Raw genomic sequence first — 17652 nt, forward strand, 5'->3', positions numbered from 1 at the left:
AGGGCAGCATGTAGATGAGAAATAGGAAAGGGGCCAAGGGTAGATCCTTGTGGGACACCAGAGGTAATAGTGTGAGAGTGGAAAGAGAAGCCATTGCTGGGGATTCTCTGGCTACGACTGGATATCCTTATTGTGAATAGAGGTATAAACACATTTAAAATTTCTGCCTAAGGTGGAATCTAACTTCTACATGACTCATGAAATCATCATACTATCTTTCTTTCCTCTCCCATAACTCTGAACAGAAGGACCGATTACATCATGTGGATCTGATGAGAGCTTGCTATCATTATACATATACAAAATAGCCTCAGAAAATCCACTAAACTGTGCTGTAGAACGAAACCTACTGTTGAGAAGATGATAGCTTATAACTGTAAGTCTTACATTGCTGCTAGATGGCAGGCAGAAATCTCACTGGCAAAATTAAGGTAATCATACTTAAGATCTAGCCACTATGAGAATTTTGCACTGGAGAACATTTGTGCCACTTGAAGAAAATGTAATTTGGTAGAGATGTGCTATCGTGGTGATATATAAATAATAATTAGTTGCAGCTGGTGTGATTTGTGCCATTGTGAAAACTTCAAAATAAATTTCCAGATGGGTGTTTCAGCTTTTAGTGAACCAGCCATTCCACTGTTTTTAATTTTATCTATTTATGTTGTCCTTGTCACATGCAATTGAAGATTGCAGTCATCTGGATTGGTGATGGATAAGTGCCCCACTCTATTTTAACTACCCCGCTGCCAGCTTTCTGCCAGGCATGGCGAGAGTTACAAACAACCCATTATATTCAATAATTCATCACCACTCACTTATTGGGTTTGAACATGAAGAATGACTACTTCGATGAGGTACTGGAATTCTATATGAGTCCATTATCTTGGGGAAAGAAGAGGAAAGGCAAAATTATAAAGGGAAGATTGATGGTTAAAAGAGATCCTAGGGACAGATTATTCTCATTGTGCTTGGGTATAGAGAGTTCCCTGAGTGCAGTGCATCGAGAAAGTTCAGAAGGCGAGGGTAACAGACCCGTAATAGGGCCCGTAAAATCTTTTTTGTCCATTAATTCAAACGGACAGAAAATCAGGCCGGCTCCAGTCACTTGTGTGATCCTCCCCACCCTTCTCACCCTGTACATAGACTGCAGGTAAGTTTTTTAGTGCGGGCGGGGGAGCAGGGTCAAAATAATATAATTGGTTTAGGGGATGGTGGGAAGGGTTAGAGGATAAAGTTTATGTACTTTGCAGGGGGGTGGGGGGGGTAGGTCAGGTGGGCAGGGGAAGTGTTTTGGTGGGGAGAAGACAAGTAAGTATTTAGAGATACAGCACTGAAACAGGCCCTTCGGCCCACCGAGTCTGTGCTGACCAACAACCACCCATTTATACTAACCCTACAGTAATCCCATATTCCCTACCACCTACCTACACTAGGGGCAATTTACAATGGCCAATTTACCTATCAACCTGCAAGTCTTTGGCTGTGGGAGGAAACCGGAGCACCCTGCGGAAACCCACGCGGTCACAGGGAGAACTTGAAAACTCCGCACAGGCAATACCCAGAATCAAACGCGGGTCCCTGGAGCTGTGAGACTGCGGTGCTAACCACTGCACCACTGTGGTTTTTGGGAGGTGGGAGAGGGGCAATTGAAATGGATTTAATTTTTTAATTGAAATTACCTTTAAAATATTTAAGTTGAAAGTTAGGGCTCAGTGCTCTTTAAAAATGGCGTCATCGCATGTGGAAAGGTGGCTGATGCCATTGTCAGAGATGGACTGCCTGCCCCCTCCACGTCATCGAGGGATGTGGGGGGCGGGGGGGGTCCGCTTGGCTTTTTAAATGAGCCACTGCGCTGGCAGGCTTGCGCCATTCGGTGCAAGTATAAATTGCAGCCCATTGTCTTTGGCCTCTGCCACAACTTCGTTTCCTCCCTTCTGATTCTATCTGTCTCCCTGGCCATTTTCTCAGGCTGAATTAGACTAGTTGGAACCTCAGTGTTCTGTTTAATCCTCAGCTGAGCTTCCAACCCCCATATCCCTGACATCACAAAGATCACCCATTTCTATCTCCATCATATTGCCTGTCTCTACTGCTGCCTCAGCTTATTTGCTGCTAAAATCTTCAACCATGCTTTTGTTACCTCCAGATTTCTCTGCTCTACTGTGTTGGCCATCCTCCCATCTTCCAGTCTCCATAAATACGAGCTTATTCATAATGCTGCTGTCTGCTTCCTAACTCACATCAAATCCCGTTCACCCATCACCCCTGTGCTTGCTGACCAACATTGGCTCTAGGTCTACCAATGCCTTGATTTTAAAATTTCGATTCTCATGTTCAAATACTTCCATGGCTTTGACCCTCCCAACCTCTGTAATTTCCCTCAGCTCCTAATTTCTCCAATTCTGGCCTCTTGTGCATTCTCCACTCCCTTCACTGATGGCAGTACCTTCAATCTTATAGGCGCTAAACTCCAGAATTCCCTCCCTAAAGTTCAGCTCCTCTACGTCTCTCTGTCCGCCTTTAAGAACTTCTTAAAACCTACCCTCTTTACCCAAGCTTTTGGCCATCCATTCTAATATCTCCTTCTTTGGTTCAGTATCAGTTGTTGTTTGATCTGTGAAGTACCCTGTGATGTTTTCCTATGTTAAAAGCACTATCTAAATGCAAATTATTGTTGTTGGTTGTGCAAGGCATTTTTTATTTTGCAATTTTTTCCCTTCTCTGCTGATGCCTTCCTAGAGTCAGGCTCTATGTGCACCAGTTGCTCACTGATATTTTCTCCAACTGGTTGTTATTGATGTATGGGCCTCAATGTGAACAGAGGGAGGCTAGTCAACTGGGGGTAAGGGGGTGAGTTATTGCTTTGCATCCCGATCCTGTCCTTACTTAACAGTATGGATCACTGGGTATTGATAAGGATTGGGAGCGCTGGCAAATTTATTTCCTCATAATCTATGTGGGTGGGGAGTGTGTGGGTGCATTAAAATCAACTGTACTTCCTCTACCCTTGCTCTGGCTGAAATCAGCTAAAGCAGTACAAACCAGAGATCAATTCTATGTGTTTTGTGGTCTGTATGGCTCTGCTACTCACTGAATTATCAAGAGAGTACACATATAATCTTAAAGAGGCAGATCTATGCTCTCTATCGTTGGGCATAATGTGAGGACAAATTTTTTATTTAGGAAATTTACAACAACAATAATCATTGCACATTTTTATATTATTTCAATTATTTTATGACCCGATCGTAATATTTTCCTAGTTTAACCCTCCCACTTTCTCTGCCCAGATGCAATTGAATTTAATACATGAAAATTAGATTGCCATCTATAATTGTATATGTCACCCCTTATTAATCCAAATTTTAACACAACCCACTATTAATAAGCAATATACAGTTGCACAAATATTAAACACTTCAGAAATTCCATTTTTGATTATTTTGCCGAGCTGCAGTCCTAAATTAAAGGAAAGTGACCAAAGCTAGTATATATGTTTACTGCAGAATATTACTCGTTTAGTTACAGCTCCAGGTGTTTAATTTTTAAAATAATGCAAGTAAAATCTCTGTTTATGTTTCTACTTTTCTGTTGACATTTAAAAGTTCTGCCTCTTCAGCTTCATATGTATGAGTCAGAAGGTTATGCAGATCTATTTAACTATTGTTTTGGCGTCTCCAATTTGTGAGTTTGAGTTCAGCCACTTACTAAGGAAATGTATCAAAATTCTCTTCTCGCTCCTGAGAAAAAAAATATAAAAATGGATCCTTTTAGATAGAATTGCTGGGCATTTAATTTAATACATGGATTCTTTTTATTTCAAAAATTGTTGCTGGTGAACTGGAAAGTGGGTGAGCTGCATTAAATTGCTATTGTCTTATCATTTCATAGGATAGGTTAGAATTATTTATGCATTTTTAAGAGAACACAATATAATCATCCAAACTGAAAATAACTATAACGAATTGAACCCCCATGGGGTTGCACACAGGGGCCACAAAATTGGGTTCGGTAGTTCCCCTAGTTTCGGCGTGACGCATGCCATTTTAGAACCATTAATGTGGGTGTTAGGAGAGTATGCAGACGTATGTACAGTAGACAGATTGTGACATCAGTTAGCGTAGAATGCTGATTTGATGCCAGCACTGCCATTTGGGACCTCACCACTCTACTAACGCATTCAGCAACAGGAAGGAACCCCAACACACTAATGCTATTAAAAGGATCATCAACAACTTGAAGGTTCGTTGCTGATTATTTTCTATTTCCACTGGCTCTGTTTGAGTTTGTAGAAGTGTGCTTTGAGGAGGTGGTTACAATTGGTGAAGTCTGCAGGGAATTGTATTGCATGTGGCAAAAGCATTGCTTGTGACTGCAAGGGCTCAGGGCAAACTATTTGCTCCTAGTCATGGGTGCTATAGTTACAATTCCCCTTGGGCTGCAGTTTGAGAGGGAGATTGAGCAGTGGCAGCAAATAGGAGGACAAGCTGGTTGCAATAGGGAGGAGGAGGTGAAGAGGGTTCTCAGTAGGAGGCGTTACCCACCTAGTGGGGGTATTCTGGGGACTATTTTTCCTACCTCGACCTAAGCCAGGAACAGGGTGTGCATCATCTGTGCTTTAGAGAGAATGTGCTCACGAAACACTGCCACTTTTTGGAATTAGATCTGCAGCTTCAGAGCAGGGTGAGGACAGCACTGCCAATGGCTGTGAACATAGCTGTGGTCCTGAATTTCTTTGTGTCGGGATCCTACCAGGCTGGAGAAGGTGATACATCCCTAACATCTCCCAGTTCACCTTCCATTGCTGCAGAGATGTGACAGAAGCTCTTAATGCTAAGAGAGGGGAGATTATTGTGTTCTCTCTGACCAGAGAGAAGCAGGCACAGCATGTACGAGGCTTTGACGGGATACTGGGCATCCGCATGGTGCAGGGGGCTATCAACTGCACATGTAGCTTTGTGGGCACCACATCTAAATGCTGAGATGTACAGAAACCACAAAGGTTACCACTCACTGTGCAGTTGGTGGTCATGCTGGTGAATGCCCATTATCCTGGCAATAGTCACGATGCTTTCATTCTATGCCAGTCTGCTGCTCCCTCAATCTTTCAGCCACCACATCAAACCAGAGGGTGGCTGCTGGGTGACAGGGACTATATGCTCTATACATGGCTGATGGACTCCGCTCTGCAAACCAGCCTCACGTGGCCAGCATGCATACAATGCAAGTCATGTTGGTCATGAGAAGCATCATCAAGCAGACCATTGGGGTGCTGAAGCAACAGTTCTGCTGCCTCTTCTGCTATTCCGGAGTCCTGCAGTATTCTGCGGAGTGGGTGTCCCGATTTGTGGTGTTCTGCACAACCTGACAATCATGGGCCACAGCCCTGGCCACCAGGGATTCGGCAAGCAGATCAGTGAAGGAGGAGGAGGAAAGGAGGAGGCAGCCGGCACATTAATGTTCCTGCCGGGCTGTCTGTGAGTGCCTCATTCAACTCCGGTTCCTGTGAACACAAACCCAGATTCCCATTGTACAACAGTCACAAGCACATCGTCCTCTTAGCCATAATGCTGAAATAAAAGCCACCACAAAACAACAATTCCAAACCATCTTTATCCAACAAACCATTCAATATTCCATACAAAAGTCAACTAATCACACTTGTGCATTCCCTTAGTGCCTGCCTTGCGGGTCTTTTTGCCAGTCCTAGAGCTCCTACATTGTGTTATTCCAGGGGCTGCAGCATGGCTGCTGACTTTCACTGGAGGAGACTGCAGATGGCCTTGCAGGATTTGAGGTATGAAATGTGCTTAATAGAGATTGTTATAGGTGAGTGATGGGGGTGTGGTGCATTTTAAACCGTTTTTGAGGCTAGTGGTGCAGTTATAAGCATATGCCATTCGAAGATGAATTAACTGACCTTGACCTCTTGAGTATGGTCATTTAAATTCTTTTGGCACTACATCACGTCCTTGGGATAACGCTGTTCGCATTGACCTCCGAGACTATCTGCTCCTATTCCCTTCTGAGCGCTTGTCTGGAGGGCCTCCTGGCCTCCTGTGGGAAGAGAACCTCCATCCTCCTGTTCACCTCCTGCACGAGGGCCTTGAGTGATGCATCAAAAAACCTGGGACCCTGCTTTCTGCCATGCTGTGCCATCTTTAATCTTCTCCCTTTTAAGAGGTGCAGGCTGGCTTTAAGTAGTGTTAACCTCGCATGAACTTGAACCCCCCAGCTGAAACATGCAGCCACTCAATGCCACTATCCTTTAAATGAGCAGGCAGCACAAAGTTTGTGTGTTGCCTGCATACTTTGAATGGGCGCATCACGATCCTATGTCTCTTTTTGGGGGCAATCTAATTTTTAGCCCAGGGAGTCAAGATTGAATGCAAAGCAGAGTTAGAGGGCAGGGATAATTAGACCAGGGCACACAGACGTAATTCAATCCCCATTTTAAAGTTATATATTCTGTCCTTACTTTTATATTTCCATTATAAATGTGCATTGTCACTGGCAGCTTCTTATGCTGTAATTATAGCCTCCTGCCAATGGTGGCACTCCAACACTTCCACAAGGGGCAGGTATAATTACAGGATGACAAGTTCATGTAGACTGCTTCCATTATAAATGTGGACATAAGAATTTATAACAGAAAATGTTGACAGGGTGTGCTCACAGAAGTTGAGAACTGTAATGTAACATAGATGTAAATATCTGAAATGTTTGATGATGTTTATGCTTCGGATTGATTATTAACAATTGTGGTGCTTCTTCCACCAATCATTATCAGCTGCATGCTGTTTAGAGAACAAATTGGTCTTAGTTGTGGCTGAAGTCTGACTACATAAATGAAATTTCGCTGGGCTGATGATGAACTCCAAACTGATGTGAAGCAGATTTGCTTTGGGTTAAAAACAGAAAATGCTGGAATTACTCAGCAGGTCAGGCAGCATTTGTGGAAAGAGAGAAACAGAGTTGATGTTTCAGGTTGATGACCTTTCACCAGAACTGGGAAAAGTTAGAAATGTAATAGATTTTAAGCAAGGGAAAAGGCGGGTGGGTGGGAAAAATAACAAAAGGGAAGGTCTGTGATAGGTTAGAAGACAGGAGAGATCAAAAGACAAAAGAGTGGTGGTGCAAGGCCAAATGGAGTGGTTATGGGACAAGTGAAAAAACAAAAGATGTGTCTAGAGGAGGTGTGAATGGCAGAATGTTGAACAGCCGTTTTCCGGAAGCAAAAACAGGAGAAAAATGAGTTAAAACCAAAACCTGCAAAGAAAAGGAAACAAAATGGGGGCAGCGGTTACAATCTGAAATTGTTGAAGTCAGAATTGAGTCCAGAATGCCATAAAGTGCCTAATCAAAAGATAAGATGCTGTTCCTCAAGCTTCAACATAACAATGCAGGAGGCCGAGGACCGAGAGGTCAGCTTGAAAGCAAGCTGGAGGATTAAAATGACAGGCAGTCGGAAACTGAGGGTCACACTTGTGGACTGAACGGAGGTGTTCCACAAAGCGGTTGCTCAGTCTGCGCTTGCTCTCTCCAATTTAGAGCAGATCGCATTCTGGGCAGCGAATACAGTATACAAAATTGAAAGAAGTACATGAAATCGCTGTTCAACTTGGAAGGAGTGTTTGGGGCTTTGGATTGTGAGGAGAGAGGAGGTAAAAGGGCAGGTGTGACATCTCCTGCGCTTGCACAGAAAGATGCCATGGGAAAGGGAGGGGGTGTTGGGATTGATTGAGGAGTGGACCAGGGTGTTGCAGAGGGAATGGTTCCTTCAGAATGCTGAAAGTGGAGGAGAAGGGGCAATGTGTTTGCTGGTGGCATCAAGCTGGAGGTGCCAGAAATGGTGAAGGATGATCCGTTGAATACAGAGGCTGGTGGGGTGGAAGGTGAGGACAAAGGGAACTCTATTACAGTCCTGGGAGGAAGGGGAATGGGGTGAGAATAGAAGTGCAGGAAATGGGATGGATCCAGTTGAGGACCCTGTCAACCAGTGTTGTGGTAGGACGGAATCCTCAGTTGAGGATGAAGGAAGACATATCAGAAGTGCTGATATGAAAGGTTCCACCATCAGAACAGATGAGACAGAGACAGAGAAACTGGGAGAATGGATTAGAGTTTTGGGAAGGAGGTAGAAGAGGGTTGTTCGGGGTTGGGGAACTATGAGGTTGGAGGCTATGGTGGGTAGATCTCCAGAGGAGATACAGTCAGTGATAGAGCTGGAGATGATGGCTTGCTGTTTGGTGGTGGGGTCATGGTCAAGGGGGAGGTAGGAGGAAGTGTCAGACAGTTGACGTTCAGACTCTGCAAAGTAGAGGTCGGTTTGCCAGAAAACAACAGCACCACCCTTGTCGGCAGGTACGATGACAACATTAGGGTTGGACCGAAGAGAACAGAGTGCTGCAAATTCAGAGGGAGACAGGTTAGGGTGAGTGATGACAGCAGGAGAAATTAAGACGGCTGATGTCACAATCGCAGTTTTCAGTGAAAAGATCCAGAAAAGGTAAGAGATTAGAGGGAGGGGTCCAGGTGGAGGGAGAAAACTGGCGATGATGAGCTTTCCACCATATATCCGACTCATCACTAAGACCATCTAATTCCGCCTCTGTAACATTGCCCGACTCCACCCTTGCCTCAGCCCATCTGCCGCTCATCTGTGCTTTTGTTTTAGGTTAGTTTTCTACATGTACCATTAAATGTAGCAGTGCATTTGATGCATTGTTGCATTGATGCATGTTGACATTGGCCCACATCAGAGACGCCATCTATGAGTCAGCTTTGACCACCTACGGCAAAAGTGCGAAGAGAAATGCAGACTGGTTTCAATCTCATAATGAAGAGCTGGAACCTGTCATAGCCGCTAAGCGCATTGCACTTTTGGACTACAAGAAAGCCCCCAGCGATTTAACATCCGCAGCACTTAAAGCAGCCAGAAGTACTGCACAAAGAACAGCTAGGCGTTGCGCAAACGACTACTGGCAACACCTATGCAGTCATATTCAGCTGGCCTCAGACACCGGAAACATCAGAGGAATGTATGATGGCATGAAGAGAGCTCTTGGGCCAACCATCAAGAAGATCACCCCCCTCAAATCTAAATCGGGGGACATAATCACTGACCAACGCAAACAGATGGACCGCTGGGTTGAGCACTACCTAGAACTGTACTCCAGGGAGAATGCTGTCACTGAGACTGCCCTCAATGCAGCCCAGCCTCTACCAGTCATGGATGAGCTGGACATACAGCCAACCAAATCGGAACTCAGTGATGCCATTGATTCCCTAGCCAGCGGAAAAGCCCCTGGGAAGGACAGCATTACCCCTGAAATAATCAAGAGTGCCAAGCCTGCTATACTCTCAGCACTACATGAACTGCTATGCCTGTGCTGGGACGAGGGAGCAGTACCCCAGGACATGCGCGATGCCAACATCATCACCCTCTATAAAAACAAAGGTGACCGCGGTGACTGCAACAACTACCGTGGAATCTCCCTGCTCAGCACAGTGGGGAAAGTCTTTGCTCGAGTCGCTCTGAACAGGCTCCAGAAGCTGGCCGAGCGCGTCTACCCTGAGGCACAGTGTGGCTTTCGTGCAGAGAGATCGACTATTGACATGCTGTTCTCCCTTCGTCAGATACAGGAGAAATGCCGTGAACAACAGATGCCCCTCTACATTGCTTTCATTGATCTCACCAAAGCCTTTGACCTCGTCAGCAGACGTGGTCTCTTCAGACTACTAGAAAAGATCGGATGTCCACCAAAGCTACTAAGTATCATCACCTCATTCCATGACAATATGAAAGGCACAATTCAACATGGTGGCTCCTCATCAGAGCCCTTTCCTATCCTGAGTGGTGTGAAACAGGGCTGTGTTCTCGCACCCACACTTTTTGGGATTTTCTTCTCCCTGCTGCTTTCACATGCGTTCAAATCCTCTGAAGAAGGAATTTTCCTCCACACAAGATCAGGGGGCAGGTTGTTCAACCTTGCCCGTCTAAGAGCGAGGTCCAAAGTACGGAAAGTCCTCATCAGAGAACTCCTCTTTGCTGACGATGCTGCTTTAACATCTCACACTGAAGAATGCCTGCAGAGTCTCATCGACAGGTTTGCGTCTGCCTGCAATGAATTTGGCCTAACCATCAGCCTCAAGAAAACGAACATCATGGGGCAGGATGTCAGAAATGCTCCATCCATCAATATTGGCGACCACGCTCTGGAAGTGGTTCAAGAGTTCACCTACCTAGGCTCAACTATCACCAGTAACCTGTCTCTAGATGCAGAAATCAACAAGCGCATGGGTAAGGCTTCCACTGCTATGTTCAGACTGGCCAAGAGAGTGTGGGAAAATGGCGCACTGACACGGAACACAAAAGTCCGAGTGTATCAGGCCTGTGTCCTCAGTACCTTGCTCTACGGCAGCGAGGCCTGGACAACGTATGCCAGCCAAGAGCGACGTCTCAATTCATTCCATCTTCGCTGCCTTCGGAGAATACTTGGCATCAGGTGGCAGGACTATATCTCCAACACAGAAGTCCTTGAAGCGGCCAACATCCCCAGCTTATACACACTACTGAGTCAGCGGCGCTTGAGATGGCTTGGCCATGTGAGCCGCATGGAAGATGGCAGGATCCCCAAAGACACATTGTACAGCGAGCTCGCCACTGGTATCAGACCCACCGGCCGTCCATGTCTCCGTTATAAAGACGTCTGCAAACGCGACATGAAATCGTGTGACATTGATCACAAGTCGTGGGAGTCAGTTGCCAGCATTCGCCAGAGCTGGCGGGCAGCCATAAAGACAGGGCTAAATTGTGGCGAGTCGAAGAGACTTAGTAGTTGGCAGGAAAAAAGACAGAGGCGCAAGGGGAGAGCCAACTGTGCAACAGCCCCAACAAACAAATTTCTCTGCAGCACCTGTGGAAGAGCCTGTCACTCCAGAATTGGCCTTTATAGCCACTCCAGGCGCTGCTTCACAAACCACTGACCACCTCCAGGCGCGTATCCATTGTCTCTCGAGATAAGGAGGCCCAAAAGAAGCATTTGATGGTAAATCCATCCCCATAATAGTTGTCACATGCAACCATCATGGCATGGGTAGCATGTTCTTCCCACCATTAGATGCTATCCTGGTTATTTAAACTTTTAAAACAAAAATGGGTGTGGAGCTGGCTTATTGGGAATATTTACCATAACTAAGACAGATTTTCCAACATGAATTCAATAGAGTCTGCCTGGATTCACAGCAAAGGGTCCAATTATAAGATTGACATAATGTCTGAGCCAGTAGAATAGCAGCCATTGTCAAATAAATGCAGAAGTCGCTAAAGCCATAAAAATTATTGATCTCTGAGCCCATTCGAAAAACAAAAAGAAATTTACATTGGTGTTGTTTTGGAACTGACTGACTCCATTCCTCTCCCTGGCAACTGCCTGAGGCTGAACTAGACTGTTCACAACCTTGATGTCATATTTGACCCTGAGATGAGCTTTCCAGTCACCTCTAAGGCTGCCTATTTCCATCTCCGTAATATTGCCTGACTCTGCCTCGCCTCAGCTCATCTGCTGCTGAAACCCTTGTCAATGCACAAGTGACCTCTAGACTTGATATTCCAATGTACTCCTGGCCGACCTCCCACATTCTACCCTCCGTACACGTGACTTTATCTAAACCTCTGCTGGCCTGTGTCCTTAAGACCTGTCCATCCATGACCCCTGTGCTTGCTGACCTACATTGGTTCCCAGTTAAGCAATGCCTCGATTTTAAAATTCTCATTCTTGTTTCAGATCCCTCGATGGCCTTGCCTCTCCCTATCTCTGTAATCTCCTCCAGCCCACAGCCCTCAGAGATATCTGCGCTCATCTAATGCTGGCCTCTTGAGCATCCTCGATTTTAATTGTTCCAACATTGGGAACAACATCTCGAGCTGTCGAGGCTCTAAGTGCTGGAATTTCCTCCCTAAACCTCTCCGCCTATCTACCTCTCTTTCCTTCTTTAAGGCACTCTTTAAAATCTACCTCTGACCAAGCTTTTGGTCAACTGCCCTAATATCTCCTTATATGGCTCGGTTTCAAATTTAGTTTTATAATGAAGCATCTTAAAGGTGCTATATAAATACAAATTGTTGTTGGAATGTGTCAGTCTAGGCTAATATTTAATAGCCATTTTCTCAACACATGTTGCTGAGTGGCAATTGTGTTTAGCTGACCATACATATTCTTTTACATTTTCACAATAGCCCACCTTACTTGAAAATAAATTTGATCCTTACAACTAGAAATGAATGTGTGCTTTCAGTGATGCAGCTTTTCTTTATTGAAACAAAGGCTCATTATTCAGATCATTTTCTACTTTGTACAAAAATGCTGAATAGCTTTGTGGTAGAATATTTAGTTATGTTTACATAAGACTTTAAGTAAATAATGAATGCTGTTAGAATGGTTGACTAACCGTCTCTAATGATTTGCATAAAACAGTGCCAAAGTGGTAGAATCATGTTCCAGCACAGTTTGAGGGCAGAAGGAACAAGAATTTTCTTTTCTGGCTAATGAAGAATTCATGATAATCTTTGTGACGCGAGTAGAGGGTAGAAGGAATCAGAGAAGTGGCGATCACCTAGTGTGAATGTATTGATACCTCAGCTGCTACTGGAGAATGGGAGGGAGTTGGGAAAATCAAGAACAGCTGCCAGTTCGCTGTCAAAGCAATGGAGAAATTTTAATTTGCATCATGATTAACTGAAAGCTGCTCATTGAAGATATTGACAAGGAGGAGCCTTGGACAAGAGAGGCACGGGACAAATCACGCCCGAGCTTTTGTTTCTTGAGTAAGCAGAGATTAGGTTGGATTAGTATTTAGCTCTCCGGTGAGCATTTATAAAGGTGCCGGAGAGAGCCTGAATCGTTCATCCTTTCAGAGTTAATACAACTTTTAGATACATGGGGATCAGGCAGAGAGGGAGATTTGAAACTGAGTCAGAAATCAACAGCTAAAGATAAAGTTAAGGAGGAAGAAAAAACTGACAATGTGAAAGAAAACCTTACAAGACACAGAGAATGTACAATATGATATTCAAGCTTCTCGTGATGAGCTATTTATGTATCTTGATGACTTGTGCTTGGCATCACTGCAGTGTCTTTGTTGAGCTCAGCGGTTTATCAGAAGTCACTGTGTAATCATGTGGAAACCTCAATGATTGCTGCTGGACCAGACTGTCCCTACACATCCTGGATAATGGAGTGTCAAAGGAAAATGGATGGGAAAGTTGTGGTTTATTGGCTTCATGTGCTAGTTATAAACCCTAACTAGATGATGGATTGGAGGGAACTGTAAGTAAATTCAAGCATCTTTTCCTGTATTGATTTACAACAGTTTACTCCAGACTCCTTCATTATACTGGTTATCAATCATATTTAGTAGATGATACTTTCAGGATTTTTGAAGGAATAAAAGAATTTGAATATTATTTGTGTTTGTACAAAAATTGACCTTTACTATCCTCATCATGAACCCATAGAACATTCCATGTTCTTTTAATGTTGTTTAAAGCCTGCCACTGATTTGCAACTGTAATTTTGATCTTTGCTGTAATGCGATTTAAAATTGTTGCTGCCTTTCTTATGTCAGAGGTGGAACTCGTTCAAATGCAGTCATACTGACTTAATGCTGGCTCAGAAAATCCAGTGCATTTAGCCAGTATCCTTATAATATTCAAACATTGCTTCTAAATATCCAGTTGACTTTGTAGAATCTTTTACCAAAATAAAAATTCTGCTACCACCGATAATTGAGAAAAGTAGTTTAATATTTTTAAATACTGTTTCCATAGTGAAAGATGTAAAACAATTCTTTAGGAAGGGACTGGAATAATCAATTTCTAAATCGCCTCTGTGTCTTTTTATATCAGAATACCATATACTTGACTGCTATTTGTAATCATACCAGCAATAAGTTAGTTTTTTCTACAATATGCTTTCAGCTGTAAGAGATTGCTTCATCAAAACTTGCAGTAAGCAGCAGGTTAAAGCTTTGTCTGCCTGAATGAACAGTAGATGTGCAAATGCAGCCTTTACGTCCCGTTTCCTTTCACAGCCTCTCCCAAGGGAAATCCTACACTAGACTTTATTGAAGTAATAATTATTTCATCAGGTCTTGTGTATTTCTTGTCTGTATTTGGACTGGAACCTCCAGAGGCTACAGTTATCATTTTTATCCAGGACTGACCACTTGCATGCTGATGCACTGTTTGCGAAACATATTTGCACAATTCAAAGGCAAAATGCTCGTGACTTGGATAATTCTTTTTGAAAGTTAAAAATAATTGTAGTCATAACAATCTGTTTTTATTCACATAAGTGACCTGTAGGAAAGGTGAGCTTTTAAATTCATTTTACTGTCAGAATTGTAAAGCTTGAATGTGTGATTAGTAATGAATTGACAAAATTAATTTTTCATCTGAGATCTGAAAATGCATTAGTGCTTTCATGTTTTGTTTCATTGAGCTATGCTGCTTTAACGAGCCACTATGGTGCCGAATTATTTATGGGCTGCTGTGTTTGCCTGCTGTTTGCACCTCTTGAGTAAACCAGAAATACGATTGATATAGTAATTAATGGGAACCTACAAAAGTGACCATTACTATACATTTTACCAGGTACCGTAGGAATGCGAATCCTCTGAAATGCTAATAACTTGTTAGATTACAATGTACTGTATGCTCCAGAGTAGCCCATCTGGCCTTATAGTGACAGGAGGCTGATTTCAGCTTTTATGGTGTCGCTGAGCTTTCTGCGGCCTTGGACTCAGCTGCTGAAGCTGTTCAGCAAGTTATAGTCTAATTGAAACTCTGCTAGGGAGAAATTAAGTGAATATTGTCTTGGCTATATTTCTGCCTGAATCTGCCTATATTAGTCTCCTGACAGAATATTCCTATGGAATTTGATTAGAATCAAGTGAGTTGATTTGTTAAACAGGGAATGATGACATTGAACATCTGTTTTGCTGGGCCACATTACATTTGGCTCTTAGTAACACTGCTGTTTTTGCCCCCCCCCCCCCCCCTTCCATTCTACAGAGCAGCGCAGAAGCTGAATCTCTCCTCAAAGCAAAAGAAAAACCATCCACTCCTCCAGCATTCGCATGAGCTCTCAATCAGCAGAACAAATTTCAGTGGTATTTTGCAAGTGTCCCCACCCCCAGCACCACCATGTCTTTTGAGGGCTGTGTGTAAAGTCAAGGACAACCCAGGCATTGGAAAGGTATGAGATAAGTCTGTTGTCATTTGTCTTCAGTATGTATCACTGCTGAAATCTGTGCAAATATAGATAACATCAAATTATATGAAGCTTAAGGAATAATATTGATGCAATTTTTGAATCTTGTGTTTCTGCTAAATATCATTTTTAAGAACTACATCTCTTGATGAAATTTTATTACTTACAGATCATTTGATGCTGTTTTCTAAATACACAAATGAAGTTACACAAGCATTTAGAGTGTTCCTGGTCCAAAGCTGACATCTACAGCAAATGCACTTTTATAGTGCATTAATAGGGCTGGTGGAGTTTCTCAAATTTTGTTCATGTTGAGCCCAGACATACAATATAACACTACAACTGATGACATGGCCTCAAATTTAGCCAATATATCACGTTGGTTTTCCTTTGTGCTAGCTATAGTAAAGAAAGGGAAGAAAGCCTTGCATTTATATAGTGCCTTTCCTGACCTCAAGATGTCCCAAAGTGCTTCACAGACAATTAAGCACTTTTGAAGTGTAGTCACTGTTGTAATACTGGAAATGTGGCAGGCAATTCCTGCAAACAGCAATGTGATAATGACAGATCATCTGTTTTAGGTGTTGGTTAAGAGATAAATATTGATCAGGTTACCGGAAGAATACAACTGCTCTTCTTCAAATAATTTTGTGGAATCTTTTATGCCCACCTGGGAGAGCAGATTGGGCCACATTTTAACATCTCATCCAACATTCCCTCTCTACTGCACTACAGTTTCAGTCTAGATTTTTGGGCTCAAGTCTCAGGAGTGGGTCTTGAACCCACAACCTTCTGAATCAGAGGCGAGAATGTTAGCACTGAGTATAACCAAAACAAGAATGTGGGCAGATTAATGCAGACAAAATTTAGTGCAGACATATGCACAGTGCTGCACATAGAAACACACATACTTCATGAATGGTGTTGAAATCATTAAAGGCGAAGCAGTACTGAAGGGTCCTAGGGCTCTTGCCAAACTCAATGCTAAACATGCCCAACTACTGCATGGCAGCATATCAACATGCTGAACTATAGACGAAAACAGTTGAATATAAATTAAAGGAGGTTGTGATCAAACTGTACAGCGCTCTGTTCAGACCACACATTGAATATTTCACTCAGTTCTGATCCCTGAGCTAAAAAGGAGAGATTTAAGTGCTGGAGGTACTGTGGAGCAGATCCCTCCTTCTAGCAATAAAAACAGAAAATGCGGGAAAGACTCAGGAGTTCAGGCAACATCTGTGGCAAGAGAAACAGAGTTAACATTTCAGATTGATGACCTTTCATCAGTCCTGATGACGTCCTCATGACATCAATCCTGAAACATTACTTCTGTTTCTCTCTCCACAGACGCTGTCTGAACTACTGAGCATTTCCAGCATTTTCTGTTTTATTTCAGATTTCCAGCATCTGCAGTATTCTGCTTTTGTCCTACTTTTAGGGGTCCGAGTTGTCAGGACAGACTAGAGAAACTTGGGCTTTTCAGCTGGAAAGGAGGTTTCTGAGAAGCAATCTTCTATAATTACATAGGATTGCTAAGGATGCGTAAAAGGTAGATCCAGAATTTTACCTTAATTTGCAAGAGCTGGACAAAAGGAAATAGGTTCAAACTAGTAAAAGATAAATTTTGGACTGATATCAGGAAATTCTTCCTCACACAAAGAGCATCAACACAAAGAATGGACACTCCCAATAAAGTAGTGGAGGCAAAGACCCTGGGATCAATAAGAGAGAGTTTAATACTACCATGGAGGAGCTGGAGGGTGTTTCTGAATGGATGAATTATGATGGGCACAATGGCCTTCCTCATTAGTAATTATCTTGCGATTATGTGAACTGCACCCAGCACACTAATTGTATGTACTGGAAAAAATATGGCCATTTAATTTTCTTCCAGCTGGATTTAACTTACAGTTTTGTTAGATTTTAATCAGAGGGAAGTACAAGAGACCAGAAAATGTATGCGTTTTTGTATTATCAAGTACCGTCACTCCAGCTCTCCACATGGTGCAAGCAGCTAGTCTAAACAGTTCCCTGTTTGCACTGCTACATGGATGGCACCAGTGTTGTACAGCATCGATATATTGTGGTATTGCAGGGCTGCATGATGTTGGGCCAAACACAGATATGCAGTGCAGACTCTTGTATTCAATATGCACACTGTTCCATCATCCCACCCAATCTCTGCTCTCAGTTACTTGGTGTTAGGTGGCGTAGAATGTTCTCTGCAGCGATGCTAAGTGTCAGGTTTCACCCCAAATGCAACAGTGTCATCATTATGAAATACTTGAAGCAAAAGTGATGTTTTTGATGTAAAGTTTATTCTATAAACTTTATACTAAAATTGCATTCGTAAAATATTCTGTAACGAAGG

The 17652-nt window shown here is 43.2% G+C and overlaps 1 protein-coding gene across 2 annotated transcripts in view; it reads left to right on the forward strand.

The window, feature by feature from the left end:
• kif26ab (kinesin family member 26Ab) overlaps positions 1–17652 on the forward strand; it is a 232924-nt gene that overhangs the window by 139914 nt on the left and 75358 nt on the right. For both annotated transcript variants that reach the window (XM_068039023.1, XM_068039024.1), the window contains exon 5: positions 15080–15263. In XM_068039023.1, coding sequence (XP_067895124.1) covers positions 15080–15263 — 184 coding nt within the window. The remainder of the gene's footprint in view (positions 1–15079; positions 15264–17652) is intronic.

The sequence above is a fragment of the Heterodontus francisci genome, chromosome 9 (genome assembly GCF_036365525.1).
Source record: "Heterodontus francisci isolate sHetFra1 chromosome 9, sHetFra1.hap1, whole genome shotgun sequence".
NCBI lineage: Eukaryota > Metazoa > Chordata > Chondrichthyes > Heterodontiformes > Heterodontidae > Heterodontus > Heterodontus francisci.